The 24,492-nt window shown below is 42.2% G+C and overlaps 2 protein-coding genes across 5 annotated transcripts in view; one reads left to right on the plus strand and one right to left on the minus strand.

The window, feature by feature from the left end:
* The window catches only part of ITGB3BP (integrin subunit beta 3 binding protein), a 21,694-nt gene extending 15,477 nt beyond the window's left edge, over positions 1 to 6,217 (minus strand). For both annotated transcript variants that reach the window (XM_054638473.2, XM_054638472.2), the window contains exons 1-2: positions 6,127 to 6,217; positions 636 to 678 (exon numbers count right to left, since the gene is read on the minus strand). In XM_054638473.2, coding sequence (XP_054494448.1) covers positions 636 to 678; positions 6,127 to 6,131 — 48 coding nt within the window. In that variant the 5' untranslated portion in view covers positions 6,132 to 6,217. The remainder of the gene's footprint in view (positions 1 to 635; positions 679 to 6,126) is intronic.
* EFCAB7 (EF-hand calcium binding domain 7) lies at positions 5,907 to 22,977 on the plus strand. 3 transcript variants are annotated; one of them, XM_077182618.1, is made up of 14 exons: positions 5,907 to 6,328; positions 8,455 to 8,624; positions 9,379 to 9,590; positions 9,956 to 10,042; positions 10,475 to 10,652; positions 11,314 to 11,438; positions 14,389 to 14,530; positions 15,266 to 15,375; positions 15,899 to 16,056; positions 16,248 to 16,381; positions 17,765 to 17,913; positions 19,577 to 19,786; positions 20,951 to 21,058; positions 22,088 to 22,977. In XM_077182618.1, the coding sequence occupies exons 2-14, from the start codon at positions 8,456 to 8,458 to the stop codon at positions 22,160 to 22,162; spliced, it is 1,857 nt and encodes a 618-aa protein (XP_077038733.1). In that variant the 5' UTR covers positions 5,907 to 6,328; position 8,455; the 3' UTR covers positions 22,163 to 22,977. The 3 variants fall into 3 exon arrangements, with proteins under 3 accessions (XP_077038733.1, XP_077038734.1, XP_077038736.1); XM_077182619.1 differs by lacking the exon at positions 15,266 to 15,375 and having other exon boundaries at positions 15,894 to 16,056; XM_077182621.1 differs by lacking the exons at positions 10,475 to 10,652; positions 11,314 to 11,438.
* The last annotated feature ends 1,515 nt before the right edge of the window (positions 22,978 to 24,492 follow it).

The following is a 24,492-nucleotide window of genomic DNA, read 5'->3' on the forward strand; positions in this document are numbered from 1 at the left end:
AAGGTGACATATGTCACGACATGCTGGGGCTGCATCACAACAAGCAGCAGCAGCAGCACAGTTTGATTTTGGTTGTGCTAACTGCAGTGAAATGGATGGCAGCCTTAGGAGCTGATTGTTTCATGATGCCAGATTAGCTGAGGGAGGTAATTACAGCCCTGCCACGAAAATGCCTTTCATGTTTTCATTTCAATTTTGCAGTTTCTAATATGCAGATTACAGCATTATCATAATTCCATATTGTCACATGTACAATTACATGGCAGAACGTTTGCTTCCCAGGATAATGGAGCTAATTTCTAATAAATGATTTCACCAAGGATCTTAACTCATTCAGCTCTTGGGTAAATAGTGGTGGCAATAACAATATGCCCATTTTTCAAGTGATTCATGCAGATGTACATTCCTTAACGCCAGGCAGTTCTGTGACAAATGAAATACAATCAATTTTATACTAATATTTGCAGCAGTAATTTTGTGCTTTAAGATTTGCCCAGACAACATCCAATCTGTAACAACATAAAGGCAGCTAAAATGAAATAGATTGTTTATATCCACATTTCTTTTTGCACACAGATATATGTACATCTATATTTATACAGCCCAGATGGTTCCACACACCAAAAAGTACTTACATTATCTTTTTTAACAGTGTCCAAATTTAATGCTCTCTTAACCCTGCAAGAGAAAAACAAGGGCAGGTTTTATGGTCACGTAGACACAAAGATTTCTGTTAGTAAGGGGGGTAAGCATCTTTACTAATGCTAAAGACAGTTTCCTTTTTTGGTTTCACATTTACTGATGGCATCCAAAGCAAATCCATTCCCTGAATGTTGCTTGTTTAGGAGGATTAAGTGTTTGCCTAAGAAAATCTGATTCTCCATTTTATACCAGAGATAAAATCCAGGCACTGAAGTGAAATCATGCTGAGTATTTATCTTTTCTCCAAGGCTATAAACAACAAACCCCCCCTTCCAAAAGCATTTCCATTTCCATACCTTCTGAGCAAGCCTTGGAATTATTTTGCCATTAGTGGAATAATGTTTAAGGCATTTAAGACACAGGTACAGGCAAGGTGAAAAAAGTAGTTTTTCCCATCATTTTAGCTCTTAACATGATTCAGTGCTACCAGGCTATGACTTAACTGGGGAACAGATGCTCTATGCCTTTACAGGTCCCCAAACCATAAGAAACTGTTTGCTTCCCTTCTTCCCTCTCCTGATTCAGGAACATGCCAAGCTCTCTCTGCAAAATCTGCTCCTCTGAACTGGATGCCCAGCTGTTAATGGCAACACTGGAAGAGGAAAGCTGAATATTTATAATACTTTATATGGTACAGCTGTCTGCTAAAGAGCAGTCATCAAAATTTTATTGAATGCAGGCAAAATGCTCCAAGGAAAGAAAGGTCAACATAAATTAAGACTATTTTTCCCAGAGACAACTGAAACTTTTTAAGCACGTTCTTAAATCTTAACAATAGTTTAAAGCATGATGTAAAACGGTGAGAAAAAAAAAATCTTGGTAAGAACAGTCCCCAAGAAACATATATATTATACTGAATTAAACAAGGTTTGGAATATACATCATATTTCAAGAACTTAGTTCAGTTTTCATCTTGGAAAAAGAATGTTTTGCCTTGTAAGGAATTTAGATGACCTCATTCCAAACATATCCTTTTCAAATTTATGCTGCTATTCCAAAACTGTAAATTAAAGGATTGGGAAAATAGCATGGAAGCACATCTTTGATCTGTAACTCAGGCAAGGGGCTTATATGAAAACTGTTTTACAGCTATCTCTATTACAAAAAGGGGAAAAGAAATATCCTATCTTTAAAAAGCCAAGTAAACAGGTAACATTTAAATTAAAAGGGCCTCTGAAATCCTGGCCAAAGGGCAGCCAAAGCTGCAACAGTTTGATGGAATTCTTTACAATGTATTTCTTTTTTAAAGAGAACCCCATATAGCTGAAGGAATCCCGACTCCATTACAGCTTCCAGCCCATGGCAGCAGAGAAATATTCCATTTATTAATGCACCCACACTGCAAGGATGCTCTGGGGGCCAATGCATTTGCATGTTCCACTAAGGCATGTTCTGATGGAAGATTTTATGGCAGGTGTCAAAAGGAACTGAAAGCCAAAGGAAATCAGGAGCGGGATCCCAGCTGTAGGATGAAATAAATGAGAAACCACATGAAAATCCCACTAAGTTGTAAACACAGAGCATTTCTGAGGGGCAAAGCTGTGCACTGACCAAAGCCACGCTCCTTGAGCTCTGTCAAATGCTGTGTACAGCACCAGAGCAGCACACAGCCCAGATTTGTCTCTGCAGAGAAAGAGAACTGAACTAACCCCTGAACCTGGGGGCACAGAGGGAGCCTCATTCCAAGCCCTTCAAGGTTGAAAAGAGCTGGAATGTTCTGTTGGAAAATAGGATTTTAGCTTTAGGAGATCAACCTTGCCTCGTGCCACCCAACAGCCTGGCTTGCTTGGGGGGTTTGCTGTTACTGATTGTCTTTTCAATGCCATCATGGGGGAAGTTAAATCAAAATAATTTCTGAACTAACCCCTGAACCATGGGGGCACAGAGGGAGCCTCATTCCAAGCCCTTCAAGGTTGAAAAGAGCTGGAATGTTCTATTGGAAAATAGGATTTTAGCTTTAGGAGATCAACCTTGCCTCGTGCCACCCAACAGCCTGGCTTGCTTGGGGAGTTGTTTTTACTGATTGTCTTTTCAATGCCATAATGGGAGAAGTTAAAATAATTTCTGAACTAACCCCCTGAACCATGGGGGCACAGAGGGAGCCTCATTCCAAGCCCTTCAACGTTGAAAAGAGCTGGAATGTTCTGTTGGAAAATAGGATTTTAGCTTTAGGAGATCAACCTTGCCTCGTGCCACCCAACAGCCTGGCTTGCTTGGGGGGCTGTTTTTACTGATTGTCTTTTCAATGCCATAATGGGAGAAGTTAAATCAAAATAATTTCTGAACTAACCCCCTGAACCATGGGGGCACAGAGGGAGCCTCATTCCAAGCCCTTCAACGTTGAAAAGGGCTGGAATGTTCTGTTGGAAAATAGGATTTTAGCTTTAGGAGATCAACCTTGCCTTGTGCCACCCAACAGCCTGGCTTGCTTGGGGAGTTGTTTTTACTGATTGTCTTTTCAATGCCATAATGGGGGAAGTTAAATCAAAACAATTTCAAATTTGTGCTCCAGCTCACAAGTCTCAGGAAGTTAGCTGAACAATTCCCAAGACAAGTGTTGGATAGTAAAGCACCAAAATCGGAAGATATTGATGAAGAAGATGATGATGTCCCAGATCTTGTAGAAAATTTTGATGAAGCATCAAAGAATGAAGCTAACTGAAACATTAATAGTTCTGGAAGCTGGCATGGACTAGATTTAAGAAATCAGCTATGTGGTTCCAAAGTTTTAAAGAAACAGAGAACATCATCTGTTAATAGTTTAGTAATATAAATATTTGAAAGCAAATTCATCCCAGCTCCTCACATGAAAACCCCGTTGGCTGAACTGTCCTCTCTCAGATCTTCCAGAAGAAGAATGTGGGGGGGAAAAAACAATACATGCAGACAGAATTCCTCAAGTATTTTAGGAAATGACACCAAGAGCACCACTTTTAGTTTGGTTTATTATTTTTTTTAATATATAGTTCACTTTGCCTGTGCTGCAGAACCAAATGTCAGAGTGGAACAAGAAAAGGAGACAGAAAGATGGGGCACTTGTGGTGAGAGGATTCACCCTGAGTTTCCTACCCCTGATTTAGCCTGACAAGGTTTAATTTATTTTGTTAAGCATGCAGAGTATGATGGCACATGTTTACAGCCAGCTGTACAACCTGCAGTGATTATTTTGTGCCTAATATTTATCAGGTTAAAGAATTTTCTTTATTGATCTCCAGAAGCTCACGATCAGCAGAGACACACAAGAGCAGCACCAGAGTTACATGACTTGATTAATTACTTACTGCTTGATAAATTGCAAAATATAGGAGAAAAATGGGCAGGATTTATTCCCCTTGGAGACAAAATGAAGAGATACAGCCTGATGGAAAATGGGCATGGGGGCCCTGATCTCCACAGGCCTGCAATTCCTTCCCACCTCTCTGCACCTGAGTGTGTGTGAATCTATAATTTAGTCACTGCTGTAATTGTAGTAAATCCTGTTGAATCACTTTATAAATATTAAATCAGTCAGTGATTAAGTGCTGCTAAACTCTTTTGCACCTGTATCTTTTGTATCCCTATCCTTGTCCCTGTGACCCTTTTGCATCCCTGGTCTCTGTGTAAATTATTCTAAATTTATTCTAATCCCATTTTCCTGTGTATGCTCCATCTGCGTAGGGAGCAATAGAGTGAACCTTGCCATCAAACTCTGTTTAAGCCACACTTTCACAAATTCATACCAAAACATGCTTTTTTTTTTGCCAATCCCTTTAGTGGTGGCCAAGAGAGGGGTCAGAGGATGGACCAGGCTTTGTCCAGAAATGGGACAAGATGCAATGGGCAGAAAATGAGGTTCCACCTGGATGTGAGGAAGAACTTTTTTCCTGTGCAGTGACTGAGCATGTAGGAACATGTAGGAGGATAGAACATAAGTAAATAAAGGTAGTATAGAATGTAATCTTACCCCCTAAAGAGTTGCAGCTGAGGCAATTATTAAGGATTAGGAGCAGGCCTGATTTTAACAGGCCACAGATGTAGCCAATAAGAAGAAGAGTGTTATAAAAGAGTGGCTTGGTTGGTTGATGGGAACTGGAGTCAGTTGGCTGTTGTGAGGACAAGGAAGAGTCAGTGCCTAGAGGAGCTGCCTACAAGGAACATCACAGAGGTATGAAACTCCAGCAATATGGAGCCTTCAAAATGTAATGTAACAGAAGCTTTGCAATATAATAACAGGAACAGATTGTTCAGAGAGGATGAGGAGTCTCCCTCACTGGAGATGTTCCAGACCTGCCTGGATGCCAGCCTGTGCCATGGGCAAGGCATGACCCACTGTGGGTCCTTTCCAAGCTGAACCGCCTTGTGCTCCTTCTTCTTGTCCCACAGGTGTTACCCACGCTATGTAGAGATATAGAATTAGAATAACTGGGACTGGAAGGGATCTCTGGAGCTCATCCAGTTCAAACCCCTTGCCAAGGCAGGGTCACCCGGAGCAGGCGACACAAGCTTTGAATGTCTCCAGAGATGGAGACTCCAAGGCCTCTCTGAGCAGCTGCTCCAGAGCGCTGCCACCCTCAGTGCTGCTACAATTACAGCAGTTGTTCCTGATGTTGAGGTGGAACTCGGTGTGTTTTAGCTTACGGCCATTACTCCTCGCCGGGCACCTGTGAGCAGAGCCGCCCCCGACCCCTCAGAAATGCAGAACCCAGAGAGGATCCCCACAGCGGCAGCGCTGCCCCAGGAGCCACCGCCGCCAGCCCTTCCCGGTCTGTTTCCATCGGGAAACAAATCCCACCCCTCGCCAGCCGCTCCAGGAGCCACCACTGCCGGCCCTTCCCGGTCTGTTTCCATCGGGAAACAAATCCCACCCCTCGCCAGCCGCTCCAGGAGCCACCACTGCCGGCCCTTCCCGGTCTGTTTCCATCGGGAAACAAATCCCACCCCTCGCCAGCCGCTCCAGGAGCCACCACTGCCGGCCCTTCCCGGTCTGTTTCCATCGGGGAACAAATCCCGCCCCTCGCCAGCCGCTCCAGGAGCCACCGCCGCCAGCCCTTCCCGGTCTGTTTCCATCGGGAAGCAAATCCCGCCCCTCGCCAGTCGCTCCAGGAGCCACCACTGCCGGCCCTTCCCGGTCTGTTTCCATCGGGAAGCAAATCCCGCCCCTCGCCAGCCGCTCCAGGAGCCACCACTGCCAGCCCTTCCCGGTCTGTTTCCATCGGGAAGCAAATCCCGCCCCTCGCCAGCCGCTCCTCCCTCCCGGGCCCGCTCTGAGGGCGCTTCTCCCCTCACGGAACGCGCTCGGCCCGCCGGGAGAAGCGCTCCCCTCACGGAGCCCGCGGGAACCGACCCGCTGCCGTGAGGGGGCAGGGGGAGAGGGAAGAGAACAGGGGAAGGGAGAAGAGGAAGGGGAGAGGGAGAGCAGCGCTGCCCCGTTCCCCAGACACCTACGACATCCCGGAGCCGTTCCCGCCGCCTCCCTTTCACAGCTCCCGCCGTGTGCCCGCCAAACGCCGCCGGCTGGAAACGGCGCCGAGGGCAGGGCGGGCCGGGCCGGGGCGGGGCCGAGGAGCCGGGCAGGGCTGAGGGGCCGAGACCGAAGCCGAGACCGAGAGCGGTGTCCGTGTGGGCTCGTCGGGTCCCGCTGTGCGCGGTAGGAGCCGGGCCGGGGATGTTCGGGCGGCGGGTTCGGGGCGGCCGAACGCACCTCAGGAGTCCCTCAGGGATCGCTAAGCGGGGCTGAGGGAGTGAGGGAGGGCTGGTTCCCCTCAGGGCTGAGGGAAAGGGATTGTAATTTTAATTTTTTTTTTTACGGTGGGTGGTAAATGTAGTCCTTGAAGCCCCCTGTGGCCGGGAGGGAGGGAGGTGATGAGATCCATGCGGGAAAAGTTTCCTCGTTTCATTTGGACGGGGCCGGAGCAGGGAGGAGCTTCCCTGTGCCAGTGCGGGTTCTGTGTGGGTGAGCCGGTGAGTGAAGGTCGGGGTTGCCACGGAGGGTCTGACTTTGCCCAACAGGAGGAATTCCTTCCCAGAAAGGGTGATTGGACATCGGAAGGGGCTGCCCAGGAAGGGCTGGAGTCCCCATCCTTGCAGGTGTCCAAGGAAGAATGGGACATGGCACACAGTGTTCTGGGCTGAGAATGCTGCACTGGTTTGGGTTGGAAGGGCCTTAAAACTCATCCAGTTTTCCACCCATGGGCAGGGACTCCTTCCACTATCCCAGGCTGCTGAAACACCCATCCAGCCTGGCCTTGCAGGGATCCTTCCAGGGATCCAGGGGCAGCCACAGCTTCCAGGGCCTCCCCACCCTCGCAGGGAGGAATTTCTTCCCAATCTCTAATCCAAACCTACTCTCTCCCTGTTTGGAAGCCTGGGCTGGATTGCTCCCCTCTGTCTATTTTTCTGAAGTGTCATTTACCCAGTACAAATGTCCCAGCCTAAGCCATGGGGCTGCTGGCAGTGCTGTCACCGAGCCATTGCTCACTGCATTTCCCAGCCATGCATCGGCAGCACTTCCTGGCCACATAAGAAACATCTCAGTAATGGGAAGTCCAAGGACTGCAAACAAGAGTTCACATTTTCTAAAAACTGGTTACTGGCAAATTAACATTTCTTCTTCTTCACCTCCTTGCCTTTCCCCCCAGTTCCATTCCGTGTGTGTAACACTGGTGCTTCATTATAGTGACACCCGTGTGCAGGAGCCAGGCTGTGCCAGGGGGTCCCTGTGGGCTCCTTCTGGTGCCTGTGTAATATTAAAGTGTCAGGGAGTTACAAATTGGGTACTTCATCCTTGATAAGCAATTATTATCTGCCTTTCCCAAGTGGAAAAGATCTGTATAACTCAACAAGGTGCCAGTGATTGAGGCCTCCTGAGTAAAAATCCAATGAGTCCTGAAGGGGGCCCTGGGATGGTGTTGTCTTGTTGCTGAACTTGAGATATTCCATTTATTTTACTGGAATATATTTCCTGAAGCCAACATTGGGTAAAATAATACAAGAAGCTGTTAAAGCAACAGCACAACAGGATTTAGTGTCCCTCTGTGATGGCCTCCTAAAAACCTTAATCACCCCTGGTGGAAGCAGAAAGCTGCTGTCAGAGTTTGCTGACCATTGCTGAGCAAACAGCATTGAGTTGTTTTAATAATTGACAAAAAAATATAGTTTTGGTTTTTTTTTTCCTTTCATTTATAACTGTATGGGCCTTGGATATAAAAGGCCTGTGTTGCTCCAAGTTTTATGCACACTTATTTTTAAAGTTTTATGCACATTTATTTCTATTATTTATATTTAGGTAACTAAGAAATAGAATTCTATGCTTAACCTGACATCTTTTTGAGATTGAGTTCCAATTTTGACCAATTTTATTATTATCCATATGTTTTGTTGAGTTATGAGAGTTAAAAGAGAAAACATGGATGGCAGAGCCTTGTTTCACAGATAACATGAAAATGTGTTTTTATGCTCTCAGAAATCAAGACTACATAATATTTATCTAATACTTGTAATAGCAAATGTCTGCAACTGTGTAAAATACAGTGAAATGAAACTTTTTACTGCCAATGAAGAATAAACTGTGAAAAATAAGTAGAGCTCAAACTCTTTTGTGTCTCTCATGGTGCTTACCTACAAGTGCAGATAAAAATTCCCATCCCAGATTTAGAGAAAAGAAAGGATAGGACCTGGCTGTGTGGGTAACTGGGGCTGGTCTGTGTCTCAGAGGACAAACAGAGACATTTTTAAGACAATGACAAATTCTGACTGGAATTTCATCCCTCACAGGATGGCCAGCACTCCTGGGAATCACAAAGCCACACACTCAGAAAATTCCCAAGGGAAGAAGTCCCAGCATGCAGAAGAAGCCATTTTTTACATGAACTGCAGAGCAGCTTATCTGACTGTCTTAAAAAGCAGCTTGGAAAATATTAAATCAAAAGAGCAGCTCAGTTTAGGTAATGATTGAATCTTTTCCCCTCTAACTCTTCCATGGGATGACTGCAGTGGGGATAAACTCAGGAACTTGTTTAAGGAATTGGGAGTAGTTTTGGATGCCTGCTGGAAGTGGGAATTCCAGACACAGGCATTTTATTGTAGATTTTTAATTACAGGTTTTATTTGTAAATCACCAGTAGGAAAGGTCTCAGCTCAGTTTGGAGTGGGCCTCTGTCCTGGCACAGAAAACCACCATAACTGGTGTTCCATAAGAATTCTTACTCCTTATCTCAACTCCTCAGTTACTGGATTACTTTCATAGACTGGAATCTAAAATTCTCATTTCTTGTCCAGACTATATTTGTGTGTAAGTGGTGGTGCCAGAAATACAACAGAAAAAACAAATCTCTGACTGCTTCAGCTGCACTAAATAAGGCTGTTGGGAGGAGATGAAAGCTGTGGGGCTTTGTTTTAAAAACTTCAGGAATTTCAAAGGGAAGTGAGAAAAATAATAATCTAATAATGTGCAGACTTAATAATAATATATTCTTGATATTGAGACACTGGATATAGGTTAAATTTTGCACTTGAGACTGTCTTTGAGTTCATGAATATTTTGATTAAGGTCATAACCAAATCTTTCAGACCCACTTTTCTCTTGGAGTAATTTGGCTTTAAAAAAATCTGAACATGGAAAGTGACTCAAGGATATTTGGAGAAAACTCCTTTGCTAACAACTGGGATATCTATTTAATATTGTGTTTTATTGTTCAGTACTTCAGCAGGCTGGGAGAAATCCTTCTCAGAAGACCATTAACAGATACTGGACTTCACAAACATCTTCACTGAATTTTGATGATTTTTGTGCTATTTTAAAAAAGGAAAAGCCAGCTACAAAAAATGAACTGCTCGAAGCGTTTGGGAAAATAGACACAGATAAGGCTGGATATATTGCACATGATGAACTTTGTAAAATTCTTACAACAGTAAGTATCACCAGAAACCTAATTATCCAGCCTGAATTAGTAGAGATTTTGGAAATTAGATGGTCCTGGGAGCTGGGATTCCCCATTTTATGGAAGATTTTCTTGGTGAGTTTCCAGAAGACACCACAGAATTCCATAAACTGATGCAGTTGATCTCCTTGATATTTAGTAGCATTGTAAAGACAAAGTTTTTAATGATTTTGACCTCTTTTTTTCATGAATCAAATCAAAATCTGTTGAAATCTATTGCAAGATCAGATTCTCTGAAAGAATATAAGAAGGTTTTTCCTTTGTTTATGAATTTGTGCTGTGGGTGACCAAGATTGTTGATTAGGAACCCAAACTGAGCTGTTTTTTCCTTGCAGAGAGGTGATAAAATGACCTGGGAGGAAGTGACCAGCATTACTAAACAAGCTGATTTTAACTGCAATGGCAAACTGGACTACAACAAGGTATGGCCAGGAGTGACATTTGTTCTTGTGGAATTGGCAATAGGAGCATTAGTGATGGCCTCACCCCAGGGTTCTGAGTTTTGGACTGAATAAACAGCCCACAAAGATTGGTACATAAATATGGTGTCATAGGAGGAAAGCTGGTAAGAATCCTGTGTTAAAAATCAGTCTTCCAGTATGTATGAAGGAAGAGTTGAAAGTCACACTTAATTTTTGGTCAATATTTGGACCTCCTTGTTGAATCATGGCTGCATTTCACTGTGATACCTGAGTGGTTGTTCTGATAATGAAAAAATTAAAATCATGTTGGGCTTGAAGAGGAAATGCATCCATCTGCTGAGCTGTGCTTTCCTTGCTAATGCTGCATGTTACTCCTGAGAACCTTTTGAGAGCTGTAACTTGGTGGGTGCACTGTTGCTGTGTTCCCTGCAGTTCTGTGAGCTGTACCTGAGCACCAGGGAGCAGTGCTGCAGAGCTGCAAGGGCCAGGCTGGAGATGCACCCTCGGCTGAGGCAGCAGCACCTCGGGAACCAGCCTGAAACTGTCCCTGAAGGGATCACAAAGCCATCCCCCGGGCTCTCCAGGAAAACTGATCACAAACTGCCTAAAGGTGTTTATGTTTCTGATACTTTGTTTTCTTTCTCTTGGACATGAAGCTCTGGCTCAGTGAGCAGTTGAGGTTTTGTTTAATTTTTCTCAGATTAATGAAGATTTTATTGATATAATTTCTACTGTGGCAATCACATCAGTGTGTCAGTAAAATACATTCCATTGGCTGCATCTGTGAAACTCACAAACCCCTAAGGGTGGATTCTGCTGATTTTCATGTGACACAGTCCAGAGGGAAGAGAGAGAATGAATGCTCAGGTGTTACAATATAGGCAAATCATTTATTTCCTTCCTAGACAGGGATGAAACCCTAAACATTTCTCAGGAAGCTGTGTGCTTGTTTCAATCATTGAGGCTGCTTTTCAAGCACAATTAATAAGTTGTGGACAGTTTAATGTCCTTGAAATACTTCAGAACCTTCCCAAACTGGGGAAGCTCCACAGGGAGCAGACTGGAGGGACACCAAGTATGACATTTTGGGATGTAGTTTGTGCTGCTTCAAATCCAAGAGCTGCAAAAATGCCACAAGTGATGAAGGGAAGTTCTCTGATGGAGTTCTTGTCATCCAGTTTTCTTTGTGCTTCTAAATGCAAGGTTTATGATGAATAGCACTAGGAGAGGGTTGAAATAAAGTAACTGTAATTAAAGATCTCTGTTTATAGGTGACAGCAGAGCTCCTTCAAGACCTTCATCAGCTCAAAGCAGCAAAGCTTCCAGCTCCACCACTGTCACTGTGGGTGCCAGCAGCAGCAGCACAGAGCTGATTATTGAGCCTGACACAATGAAGGTATCACACTGAAATGATGGTGTTTTCCTCTAGGCACCTGTGTTACTGCATTTGAAAGAAGCTAAAAATCAGAGAAAAATGCTGTCTTATGTTTTATTAACAGTTTGTCAAGGGCAGCTATAAACTACTGAGAGCTTTCTTGATATGTATTATTATTAACATTTTTATATACTGTTGGTTTTGCTGACAACAAGTTATTGGAAATAATTTTTCAGGTGTGAAGGTTTAATAGAACAAAATGTGGTTTTTATAAATGAAACCACTGTTGGAGAAAACAGTTAATGACTTCTTGAGAAATTTAAAATTGAATAATTTATTAGGTTGGTGAGAACTTTAAATGCTTAAGTAGTCTGAAAGATTGTGTATCATAAACCTTTGCATGAAAGGTAATTGGAAATAAATAACAAATCTGTGAGCATATTTAGTTTCTTGGGCATTGCTTGGTAAATAGATGCTATAACCTGAAAATATTGGTTTTTAGTTAGACTAATATGTTCTATCAGTATTTTCTTTTAAATAAATCACTCATTCAATACCAATTCCTGGGAGAGAGAGACAACAAAGTCACTTTGCTAAGTCAATATTTGTAGAGTGTTAATATTGATCTTTTTCCCTTTGTTTTCCCTTTCTTGACTGAACCTTTACTAGTTTTCTTTCAACAGAAAATAATAGCTGCAGAAATAGAAAACATTAACTGGGAACTGCTGGGATCCATTAAAAATGAGCACCTGGAGACTCCTGTACAAAAGGGAAAAAATGGCTCTGACCCCACAGTGTAACTGCTGCTGCAAAACTGAACTGATTGTCCTCAGGAGCTGCATTTTTGTTTCAAATAACAACTCTGCACTTGTTCTTGAACTCTGAGGTCCTTTAGATCTTCCCCATTGCTGTACAGTGACATTTGCTCTATATTAAAATTTCCAAACATCATCTCCCAGGGGTTCTGTGCACTCTGTTTAGGTGGCTGGACCTCCATGCAATTTAACCTGCAATCTCACCTTGTTCAAACGTGATGTGGGCTGTATAAAACCAGCACACACTTCCCCAAGATTGGATTCTTTTTGTCTTTCTGCAAGCCAGTAAAAACTGACTAAAAAATTATTGATTAGTATTGCTTGGCATCACCCAAAACCTGAAATCAATTAAGAAACATGGAGAGGTTTATTTCCTACTAATTAAATATTTCCAATTAATAAAAATTAATTATAGCTTAATTATATTAATATTAAAATACAATATTATATACAGTCCATATATTAGAAATTAAATATTTCCTATTAATAAACTATCAGTTTTTTTAAACTTCATTTTGCACAATGCAAGCTCTGTCTGAATCAATGAATAAATACCCAGGCTTTTATTTGTGGTGTGAATCAGAATCCACCACCCAAAAATTCTTTTTATTCATCTTATAGCCAAGAATTTTATTTTGTATTTTTGCTGTTCACCTGTTCTTTTTGTACAAGTAAGAAAATATTGCCCTCAGGAGCAACACCAACTTTACATTTCTGACAGAGGAAAACAGTGAAAGTCAGAATGTGATGAAATGCCTAAAACTAAGAACCCTTAGAAAATTCTTCTCAATCACTGCTTTTTTTTAGGAATTATGCATCAATGTGTGGATATTTTCAATATTAACTTAAATGTCAGTGGCAGTGACCAGCAGCAGGTACAGCCTAACATTTCTAACACAAACATTTCCCACTTCAGGTGTTATTCAACAGCTCCTGTTCTGCTCTGAGGTGAGGGGGGAAAATCCAGTCAGAAAATCCTCTTTAGTTTCCCAGTTTTACCTGTTTGGAGTTTGATCATTTAGGACTTCCAGCAGCACCCTCTGCTCTCTGCCAGAGTCACAGGGTTTGATTTCCCAAAAGGAGAGGATAAGGAGAAGGGTTTTGTCCAACAGGTATCAAGCTTGGAGCAAACAACCAGTTATTTCAGATGTGTCAATTGTGAAGAAAAAAATCCATTTTTAAGGCTTCCTTTGGGATGAAGTTGGGAGTCATGAGGTGTTGGAATAACTCCAGTTTAGGAATAGGAGTGGGAATGATCCAAGAGCTGAACTCCATGTTGGAATTCTGTCCCTGATTTGTGTTAATCCCAGCTCCCATTCTCCACTTTTTGACTGACACAACCCCAGCTGTTGCTCCATATTCAACCCTCACCATTCAATCCCAGGAATATTTTGTCTCTAACCATTTTTTCCCTAATTATTTTTTATGCTTGGTCATCTTTTTCCTTGTCCTGTCACTACAGATCCGGTTTATGGATAAAGATGAGTATAAAATTATCAGATGGATTTGTTAATTAGGTTTATTCTGCTCCACTGAAGTTGGCCAGGGGCTGATCTCTGGCTCCATGCTCCAGAAATAGCTGCACTTCAAGATTATCCCTAAAACCTTCTCCAGCAGGTTGTGCCCACAATGAAAAGAGCATTGGAAATTATAGGAGGGGAGGGACTTGGCCATCCCACTTCATTTTTAATTCATCTTTGTCTTTTCCACAGCCAATTGACTTTGGAAGTTTTTCAGAACTTCTTGAGCAAAACTTAATTAAAAAAAAAAAAATTCCAAACCTCCAAAGAGCAGCAGAAAGGGAGTTGCAAAGTGCATAATATTTGTGTTTAAATTGCTCCATGTGTCAGTTGTTGGCAAATATAATTAGCAGAATCTTTGTGGCAATTCCAATTTAATTTTCAGCTATAGCAGCATTGGGGTAATCTCTGTGCTTTTCAGGCATTTTCACAAGTGAAGCAATGTTTACTTTGCAAAATTTGGCTACAAAAAGGACTATTTTGGATTTTTTAAAAAATAAAAGTATATTGATGCTGTAGCTCATGGTGTGCTTTATGCAGGGTTTCTTCAATAATCAAATTAATTAACATCTCAGAGAAAGCACTTTTATCTTCATCCAAAATGAGGAAAACCCTTGATATTTGCTTGGTTTCCAGGAATGGCAACGTGCACAATCCAGAGGCTGCTTCTACCTCGAGGAGAATGGGGAAATCATCAGTCACAAGTACAGGCTGCACTTAGCCCAGAGATCTGCACTTTCCATCACCATCAAACCTTTCAGTATTCCCCAGGCACAAGGTCAGTGCCTTTGTATTTCATTTCCTGCTTAAAAAGAGCTGCTGCCTTGCAGATTTACCATGGGCCTTCATCTGGTTGCTACATTGGAATTCTTTTTTCCCCCAAGTAGAATATTCCCTTTTTAATCCCATAAAACGGGAGCCTTTAAACCCCCAAATTGTGTTAAAGTCATCTGGGCTGGATTTTGTTAAACTAATTTGTGTGGTGTGTAACCATTCCTTGATATTGTTCACCCTTGATGATAGAACTATTTTATCAATAATTCTTAATGATAAAATTGAGAATTATCTGTAAGACAAGGCTTGGAACAATTTATCTACTTGGCCTAAACAGGAAGAAAATCCCAATAGCACAGAATAGATTTTTTTTTTTTCCCCCATTTTTCATCACAGGGATCAATTAAATACCATGGGAATATCTATTTTGAGATGCAAAGAAAATCAATTTTGGATTATTATTACCCCCATTATTATTACCCCCATTATTATTACCCCCATTATTATTACCCCCATTATTATTACCCCCATTATTATTACCCCCATTATTATTACCCCCATTATTATTACCCCCATTATTATTACCCCCATTATTATTACCCCCATTATTATTACCCCCATTATTATTACCCCCATTATTATTACCCCCATTATTATTACCCCCATTATTATTACCCCCATTATTATTACCCCCATTATTATTACCATTATTAATTTCTTGGGATATTCTGCTTTTTAGGAAAATCTTGTCACTGGCTGTCAGTGGATACAGCTTTGTTTATTCTGAAGGAAAATGAAACCCAAGAGAATTTACAGCTTGTGACCTTTACTGAACTCCAGAACAAAGAGGTTGGAGAGTTTTGGTGTATTCCTATTTTAATTGTTATTTTTTAGGGTGTGTGTTAATGCTGGAGGTGTGAATTCCACGGGTTTGGAAGGAATTCCAGCTGTACCCAGAATTGCTGAGTTGCTGGGTATATTTTACAGCTACTCTGTAAAACCTCAGTTGTATTTCTGCACCTTCAAACACAACATTTCCAAGGCAAAATTTGTTTAAATTGAATTTCATTTTCTTTCTCCTTGCCATTTGAACTTCATAGTGTACATAATATTCTTTTCCTGTGGCAGAAATAAGAGAGCATGGATTTATTTTCCCCTTGTTCCTCATCTCTGTGTTTTTCTAATTTTTATTCTGAGAGATTCACTATTTTTTAATCTTTAAAGTGGCATCACACAGCCAATTTTTTTTTTTAACACAACCCAGCATTCCCAGGGTTTTCAAGTAATGAATTTTGTATGAATATCACTGGCAACAAGGAAAGGCATCATTAGACAAGTTCTTACAAACTCTTCTGTCTTCCTTTAAGAGCAGGTGTTTGGCTGGAGAGGGGAGCTTGGATCTGGGGTTTACTGGCTGCTCCCTTTCACAACTGGCTGCAGGCTGAGGAAGGCAAAAACCCAAATTCCTGGAGAAGCCAAACTGGTTTGGAGGGATGAAGATGGAGAGCTGGCTCTCACCCAAGAATTCCGGTGAGTTTTATTCCCAACCATGGGAACAAAAATCTCCTTTCCAGCTCAAATGTGGCTTTTTCAATCTGGGTTTTCCTGAAGCACTTTTTGTACAGAATAACCTCAAACAGGCTGGACAGTTCTGGGCAATGCTTTGAGGCAGTAAAAGGAGTGGAAGCCTTTGTTAATATTTGGCCTTTTTCACCCCTCAGAGCTGCTTTGTTGGAGATATTTGAAACCATTGATTTGGATGGGAATGGCCTCCTGAGCCTGGAGGAGTACAACTTCTTTGAGCTGAGGACAAGTGGGGAAAAGTGTGACCAGGAGGCCTGGGCTGTGTGCAAGGGTAAGCTCATTTCTGTGCTACAGCTAATTAAGGCTCTCAATTAACTTCCAAGCTGGGTAGGCCTGGCTATTCTGTACCTATTCCAAGAACATGTGTGGATATTTTTCTCTTCCTCCTTTCTTTTTCTTTTTTTCCAGTCTCCTGTCTTTGCTTTGCTTCATTCTGCTGTGTGTGCCACTGACCTTCTGCTGAGAAAGTTCTTCCTCTTCCTAATTGTTTTGTAGCTGCCAAAACCTACAGGGTTTGTAATCCTGGATCATATGGGGAAGGAAACTGCCACAGGTATTTGTTTAATCCATCTCCTTTATGCAGATTGGGCTGGTGCTGCTTTTTTATCCTACAAAGTGTGGAGAGGGACATTTAATTAGTGTGGATCTGATGCTACAAATTGGCATCCAGAGTTTTTGTGGGTTGCCAGTGTCTCCTTTTATAATTCCTTTGAAGGCTGTGGCACATTGGCCAAAATATTTTAAATCTGCCAAGCCCTCTTAATGATCTCTTCCCAAAACGCTCTGAGGTATCAGAATTTTTCCTAACTGATGGAAAACTCCTACAAAAATACATTTCTAGGACTGAATTTCTCCTCTGTTTGGTGCCTGGATGTGCTTTCCCACCCTTGATGGCTTTGGCAGGGTGATACAAGTAGGAGGGTGGAAATGTGTGAATAAATAAGAGGGGAAGGAGGAGAAGCTGGGCAATGTTTCACCAGGCCATCAATCAGAGGAAGGCTTCACACAATATCATCAATCTTGACACCAAAGTTCAAGCCATTTCTTACAGCAGCTGTACCCTTGGATGGATTTATGAAATTGGTAATCCCTTTTTAATAATATATAGTAAAGATTTAGCATTGTTATGAAGATGAGAAAACCATTTTTAAAAGTCCCTGACATGAGGACATTTCAATTATGTGTTTGCTGACATTAGAGTGGTGGATCTATGATATTCTCTCCAGAGAGGGGGGTTAGGATTACTGGAATTTTATTGCTTTTTAGGAACTAAGTAAATCATTTCTGTACCAAGGACCTGAAGCATTTCAAGGTGCTGGCTCCAGCTGGCTTTCATTTCCCATTCCTAAAATAGCCCATGCTGCAAAGCTCAACCACAAACTTTCAGGAAAAAAAAAAAATCAATATGAATTCTTTTTGTTTTGAAATCCCTCTTTTTTGGGGGGGCATTATCCCAAATCCACAGGGCAGCTCTGCAAACAGCACATGCCTGCTCAAGGACATTCTTTCCCAAATAATCTTGGAGATCTGAGGCTCCAAGTTGGCTCCATCTTTTCAACCTTGTTAATAGGAGGGGGGATTCTGCCTTTGGAAGGATGAAGGTGTTTGCAGACAGAACAGATTTTTAAGGGCTGTTTTTATTCCTTTGAAACAGAAAATTTTGAGATGAAGAAGAATGAGCTAACAAGACAAGGATTTCTGGATTTGAATCTCATGGAAGCCAACGACCAGGATGGGGATCCCTGGGACCTTTGGGTCACTTTGCTGTCCCTGGGCTACAACAGAGCCTTAGAAATGACAGAGGTAGGAGAGGCACCAAAGAGCAAAAATCCCTGCACATTTCACTGCTGCCATCTCTGTGCCTGCCACAAACTGACTGCAGGAGGGAGGGACCCACTGCCACCATCCAGGGCTGTCACTGTCCTGATTCTGAGAGTAGCATTTGGATCTTGGAAACAAAGAAATCTTCTTTTGCTGTAGAGAAAGCCAGGATGTGATGAAGTTACAGAGGAAGGGATTTTGGATTGTAGCTGTTAAAAGAATCCATGCTCTCTGTTGATGGGAGTGATAGGAAGATAAGGGTGGTAAACTGACCTGTCAGCAAATTTAGAAGAAACAGGACTTTTTCTCCATTAAAAAGTCAATTTTGTGGCCCAAACCACAGTAGAAGTGGACAAAGATAAATTTTTCCCAGATGATTCAGCATTCCTAGTTTCCAGACATAACTATTTCTGTTATTGCTGCCTTTCACAGCAGTGTCTGAAGAGGTTCAACACAATTTTAATGCTTCATTAAAATTTTAGGGTTTGGGTCACACATTGTTTACTTTGCAGGACCAGGGATTATTTCTCTGATGGTTCTGTGCACTTACAGATTAAAAAAATTTGTTTTTTAATTGTTTTTATATTCTGGAATACATATTTCTGATGTCAATAATTCTTTCTAAAGAAAGAGGAGCTCTTATAAGAAGAGAAAAAATTATGAAAAATTAAAGCATTCAATATACAGATAATTAAATAATTTAATTCCCAGGAAAAACAGAGTTTTAGGATCACAATCTGATAATATTATTTAACTTTGTTAAACGGGTCAACATTTATTATATAAAATATCTCAAGACCTAAAAATAGTCAGTATGAGAGCTATCAGTTGTCTTTCAGTGAAAATTTTGGGCTGGTGCTGAGGGATTTAGGGATGAGCTCCTTTTCCTCTGACTTGTGGTTGGCAGAGCCCGTGCAAGGCTGTTTTTCTGCATTTCAGCCACAAGAGAGAGCCCTCCTCCAAAAAAGAGCATTTTGGTGAGGCCCTTCTCCAGTTAGGAATTTCAGGAGGGTGTTTTGTGCTTGTTCCACCTGTGGGTTCTGGCTCCAGCCTTTGCTTTCCAAAGGACAGCTCAGCTCTCCAATGCTTCAGTAATTAATCTAAAAATCTCCAGCTGTTAACTCGTGTCTCTCACTTAACTCCTTAATTCCTTGATTTCAGATCATCTCAGATTGATGTTTTGGGAGCACTGAGAGAACTTGAGAAATCCTGGTGGATTCCAACAGCCTTTAGAAGGGAATTGAGGTGCTGGGAGTGAGTCTAAGAAAATACAAACCCCAGGAATAAAATCCAAGATATTCTCAGAGTGCTCAATGCAAGATTGCAGAGGTGTTAAATCCCTGTGGAGTGGCCCAAACAGCAGCAGTGTGCCAGGTTTATTTCAGACACTGGAATACATTCAGCTTTCATCCCAATTCCTGGACATTTTGCTGTGTTGAACTAAGTCAGGTGTACTGGGAATGGCATGGAAAAGGCCACTTGTCTTGGGCTTTCATTTGGTGTAAAAGATTGCTCACAGTTTATAATATTTAATCTTCAGGGGAATATTTATACCTGGGTCATCCTGGCTCAAATATGAAAATATTTAGGAGCTGTGGGTGAAAATCAGCTGGAGTGATGCTAAAACTCATCTTGTCCACTGCAGGCCTGCCCCTTTGTCATTGACATCTGTGCAGAGAGGTGCAAACCCAGAATTAAAGCCATTTCCCTGGAGGGAGGGGGCTCCCAGCTCAGCAGGGCTCTCTGCAGCTCTGTGGTTAACAAAGGAGAGGCCCAAGTGCTGGATGGCTCTGGGAACATCTTCATCCACACCTGCAGATCAGGCAGCAGGATCACCTCTGTGATTGAAAACAAGGTACCTTGTGTCCATGTCTGCTACTGCTCCTCCTCCCTTGGCTCATAGCTGAGAATTGCTGTTCCTGTTTCATTAAAAAACTCTGCCTGATGTCTCCTTGTGGCTTCAGGAGAGCCTGGGTCAGTGCTCCTGGAAGGGGCAGATTGTTATAATGAGGCAAGCACTTCTAACTGCCATATAGAAACTGAGTCTTTTTTGTGTTCACATCCTGGTTTTTCAATATTTTGGCACAGTATCATCATCATATGAGGAAACAAACACTAACAGCAGGAAATGCAATTAGAGCAAGAGCAGAGATCACAGCATTTTCACTGCTGAATATTTTCAGTGTCCATAAGAAAGTCAAAGAGCAGTGACTTTTGGGAGTGTGTTATGGATGAGTTCTCACCTAATTATTCTTCCAGGCTTGCTTTATTAGTAATTCAAGCTGAAAGTTGCAAATCCAAGTAGAAGTGGTTGGTGAGATTTTAAACTTTTTCCCATAGATCACAGGGAATGTTCCCAGTTTCCTTTATACCAGGAACTGTTAGTAAATAAACACAGCACAGTAAGATGTTAAACTTCAGATGCTTTAAATCTTCAAGGATCACAGCAAGAAGTGTATTTTTAAATGCCCAGACATTTCAAGGGGGTGGCTTGGAGGGACTAATATTAGGACTGGATGCTGAGGCTTCTGGAACTCTGGATTTGGCTTTGCACTTCGCCCTTTAGGGTGGATATTCCAGAGTTATTTTTGTGGTTGGGGATATGTCAGAGAAGGAGGTCAGGGCTGCACTGAGACAACTTGATGCTCTCTGCCCACTCTGTTTATACCATTGGGTTTGGTTTGTGGATCTCACCAAGCTGGCTGGGAATGCTGGGGAAGCTCCACGGGGGGATCTGGACAGGCTGGGAAAATACAACAAGGCCAGGTTGTAACTTCAGAAGTCCTTGTGTTGTTTCAAAGACTCTTAAATTGCTTTTGACCATGGCTGTGGTGCTAAAAGACATTTGAAATTGTTACTCCTCAGGGAGTGTCTGTTACTCTTCAGAGTATCCATTAAGCTTTTCTGTCCCTAAAACAGCAAGGTCACAGGGAGTCCAAGGAGTGTGCAGTTGTTGCCCAGAGAACAGACACTTAATCAGCAAAGTCTTAATGGTTCCTTCATGTTTTTTCACCTGCAGTCTGAAAATAAAGTGATAATTCATGTCAACAATGAGCAGAGTAAGAACTGCCTGAACAACAGGGGACTGACAGTTTTTGCTGTGGAAGTGGCTCCAAAATCCATGATGGTAAGGCTTTTTATTGCTTTGCCAACTTTAGAGAAAATCAGCTGACATCCATATATTTTCTTTTTGTAGGGCTTTTATCGTGATAATGAGCATGTGGACAGTGGCATCTTCTGACCAGAACAGATCAGATGCACTTTTTGATATTTCAAAGCTGATCATGTATTTACTGTATCCCTGTTTTGCTGTGCACATTCCTATAAAAATCAATAATCCACTTTTTCATACGTGGGCCTGTTTCACTTGTACATTCCATACATGCACCATTCACTAATATTTCTAATACTCTTTTTCTAAGGCTGTATTTTTTTTTCACTTAGCAATTTTTAATGCCATGTATTGATGCTTGTGAGAACAGACCAAGCTGCACTAATCAGAAAGACAAATCAATGTATTGCAGTCCTTGTGCAGACTGTGATTTGCTGGTGGTTAACTTGTGTTAAACTTGATTTTAGGGTCATGTTAACCATGAGCCAATTTGATATTGCTGAGCCCTGCTGCAGAGCTGGGCAGGCTTCAGGGACAATTCCAAATGAGGGTCCTGAGGGCTGGAATGTGATGCATTACAAATGCAGATGATGTTTTTCTTCATTCATTTATGAATAACCCCCTGGTTTTCTTTTTCTGAAAGTACACTTGCTTTGTTTAAAAGCAGAGGCATCCAAGCTATTTTATATTTCCCAGCTTTCCAGGGTGGATTCATTCAAGCCTGTAGTAAACAGAGGAGTCCCATGACACAAGCAAGGCTGGGGCCTGCTTAAATTGCTGCTGACACTTTGGATGTCCACTGCCTCATCCTGTAAGATGGTTTTAAATTTGAATTTAGGCTTCATTCAGTATAAACTGTAGGCTCAATCCTTATGGATATTTTCCTGTCAAGTTCAAGAGTAATTTTTTAATATCTGTCAGTGTAGATGATGAATATCCATCATTTAGTGACACAAGTACTGAACATTTTGCTTCCACAGCATATTGGGTAAGAGTTTTCCAGTAAAGAGAATTCTCTTTCACCTCTGCTTTCTCTCCTGCCAGGTCTCTCAGCACGTGATGGCCCTGAATGAGCAGGAAGAGTGGATTTACAGCTGTGTGCACTCCCTTGTGTGTTAAACCTCCCAGTGCCAGGCCTGGGAGCAGCCACACTCAACCAGGATTAGCTTTGGGCAGCTTTTAGACAATTTATAGTCCTGTCCTTCTCAAAAAGCTGGCATACAGTTATATTTCTTGATGATTTTGGCATGAAAACACTGAGGCACAATAAAAATTAGTGCTGTTCAGTAATCCAGCTGCCAGTTGTAATATAATTGTGATTTATAAAGGATTGTTTCCCTAAATATGCTCTTCTTTTCCATACCATGGATTGTAATTCCATCACAGGCTGGAACTGCTTCACTGAGGAGGAGAAAAACTCTGTTGAATGGGTTCCTAATTAAACATTCCTGTGGTTTTGATGTGAGAAGTATAAAGGGATGAGGCTCATTGTATTTTGTCACTTGATGAAGGATTTGTTTGTTTCCCTTTTCTTTTTTTTGGTCATTTGCTGATAATCCTTATCTTACCCTTGTTCTGTAATTTCTGCCTGGTTTTATACTCTTTTATATAAAATAAAGTCTGCCTTTCCATATGCAATAAGGAAATAACATCATTTGAGAAAAATGAAGGTTTGTGTTGGGCTCTTGACTGTTAACAGCAATTAATTATTCCCAGGGCAGCTGAAATAAGAAGACTGAAGTGCACCAAGTTTGGGCTGCAACAGCAATGAAAGCCATCTTTGAGGTACTAAAAACATTCAGCTTATTATATTTTCCTGGTTCCTCTAAATATCTGTTAATGTGGAAAAAAAAAGATGACCCTGGCCTCTGGATGCTTAAAAAGTGTTTGAGTTTAAAATAGCCATTAAATGTGTGTGACCTCATGTGTGAGGGCAGCAAGTAGTGTTGCAAAGTTATTTTTATCTGCCCCAAGTCCTGCTCTCTGCTGTTACTCTGCTGTAATCTTACACTGGGCAAGTAAATGTCAGTGACAAAATGAGAGCTGGGCTCTGATGTACACAGATTCACACCAGGATTCCTGGTGAGCTCCGAGTTTTCCATGGTTTTTCCTTAGTAAGTACCACAGATATCATTTCCATTTTCAGAACTGTCTTAAAGAAGTTGAGGCCCCAAAAGTACTTTGTGATTTTTAGCTCTGGCTGAGCTCTGCAAATGCAGCCTCAGGCAAAATGTGGGTAAAGCAGAAATTCCCAGCTCCTTGTCTAGAAAGGAGTTGGGAAATGATTGAGACACTGTGTGGAACAGACACCACAAAGTGAGCAGTCCATTATTTACATTTCCTTTGTTTGTAAAATCAGCCTTTTTAGATGTGGCAGGAATTCATATGCAACTCTCTCTGCCTTTTAGGAAAGGAATGGTTAAAGCTGAAAGAAGGGCTTAGCTGAGAAATCACTGCACGTGGAAAGAGTTGGGTTTGCTGCAGGTAAAAAACATGGCACAGCACTGCACAGGGAACCTCATTTGTTTTCTGATCCTCCTGCTGCCAGGAAGGGGTTCATTTTCCCATTTTTAAAGCGAGGGCTTAGGCAAAGTCTCATGGCCACAACCACGATCTCTAATCTCACCTCCTCCTTTCCTGCCCTGGAGGAGGTGAGATTAGAGATCTTGGTTGTATCTGCAGTCTTTTTCAGTTTGCTCCAAATCCAGGTACCACCAAGACTGAAAAAAATCCCATTTTAAGGTTGAACACAGGTACTAGCTTATTTTCTTTGAGGGGAGACATTTAGGAGAAAAAAAATCTCTGTAACAGGTCATTTCAATTTCTGAATGTTACCTTTCTTTTGAGAACTAGAGCTATAACAAAATTGAGCTTCTTCAAGGCTTTGTAATGCTGACCTTCCCCTACCTCTGCTTCTGGAGCTCTGGTGTGGGGCTCCTGCTTCTGTGGGGTGCTCACTTGAGCCAGGGCCTGTCTGTGAGGCCAGTGGGGACAGGGACAGGCAGGGCCTGGCACAGCTGGGGTCACCTGGGGGCTCACCTGGAGCAAAGGAGGCTCAGGAGGGACCTTGTGGTTCTGCACAGCTCCTGCCAGGAGGGGACAGCCAGGGAGGTCGGGCTCTGCTCCCAGGGACAGGGTGAGGAAAAAGGGCTTCAGGTTCTGCCAGGGAAGGTTTGGGTTGGATCTCAGGGAAAAGTTTCCTGATGGAAAGTGATCCTGGCACAACTGCCCAGGGCAGTGGTGGAGTCCCCATCCCTGGAAGGATTTAAAATCCATGTGGATGTGGTACCTGGGGACATGGCTTAAAGTGGTGGCCTTGGCGCTGCTGGGGAACGGCTGGACTTGAAAACCTTAAAGCCCTTTCCTAAACCTAAACCAGTCCCTGATTCCCTGCCGCTGGCTCGGGCCGCGCAGAGCGAGCCCCGGGCCTGTGCCAGGCCAGGCCAGCA

Source organism: Agelaius phoeniceus, chromosome 8 (assembly GCF_051311805.1).
Source record: "Agelaius phoeniceus isolate bAgePho1 chromosome 8, bAgePho1.hap1, whole genome shotgun sequence".
Taxonomy (NCBI): Eukaryota; Metazoa; Chordata; class Aves; order Passeriformes; family Icteridae; genus Agelaius; species Agelaius phoeniceus.

Excerpts from the sequence above, each read along its gene's own strand:
- EFCAB7 (XM_077182618.1), top strand. The coding sequence starts at position 8,456 with ATGGCCAGCACTCCTGGGAATCACAAAGCCACACACTCAGAAAATTCC. Across the intron at positions 17,914-19,576 it reads GAGCCTTAGAAATGACAGAG|GCCTGCCCCTTTGTCATTGA; the intron begins GTAGGAGAGGCA and ends TGTCCACTGCAG. Across the intron at positions 19,787-20,950 it reads CCTCTGTGATTGAAAACAAG|TCTGAAAATAAAGTGATAAT; the intron begins GTACCTTGTGTC and ends TTTCACCTGCAG.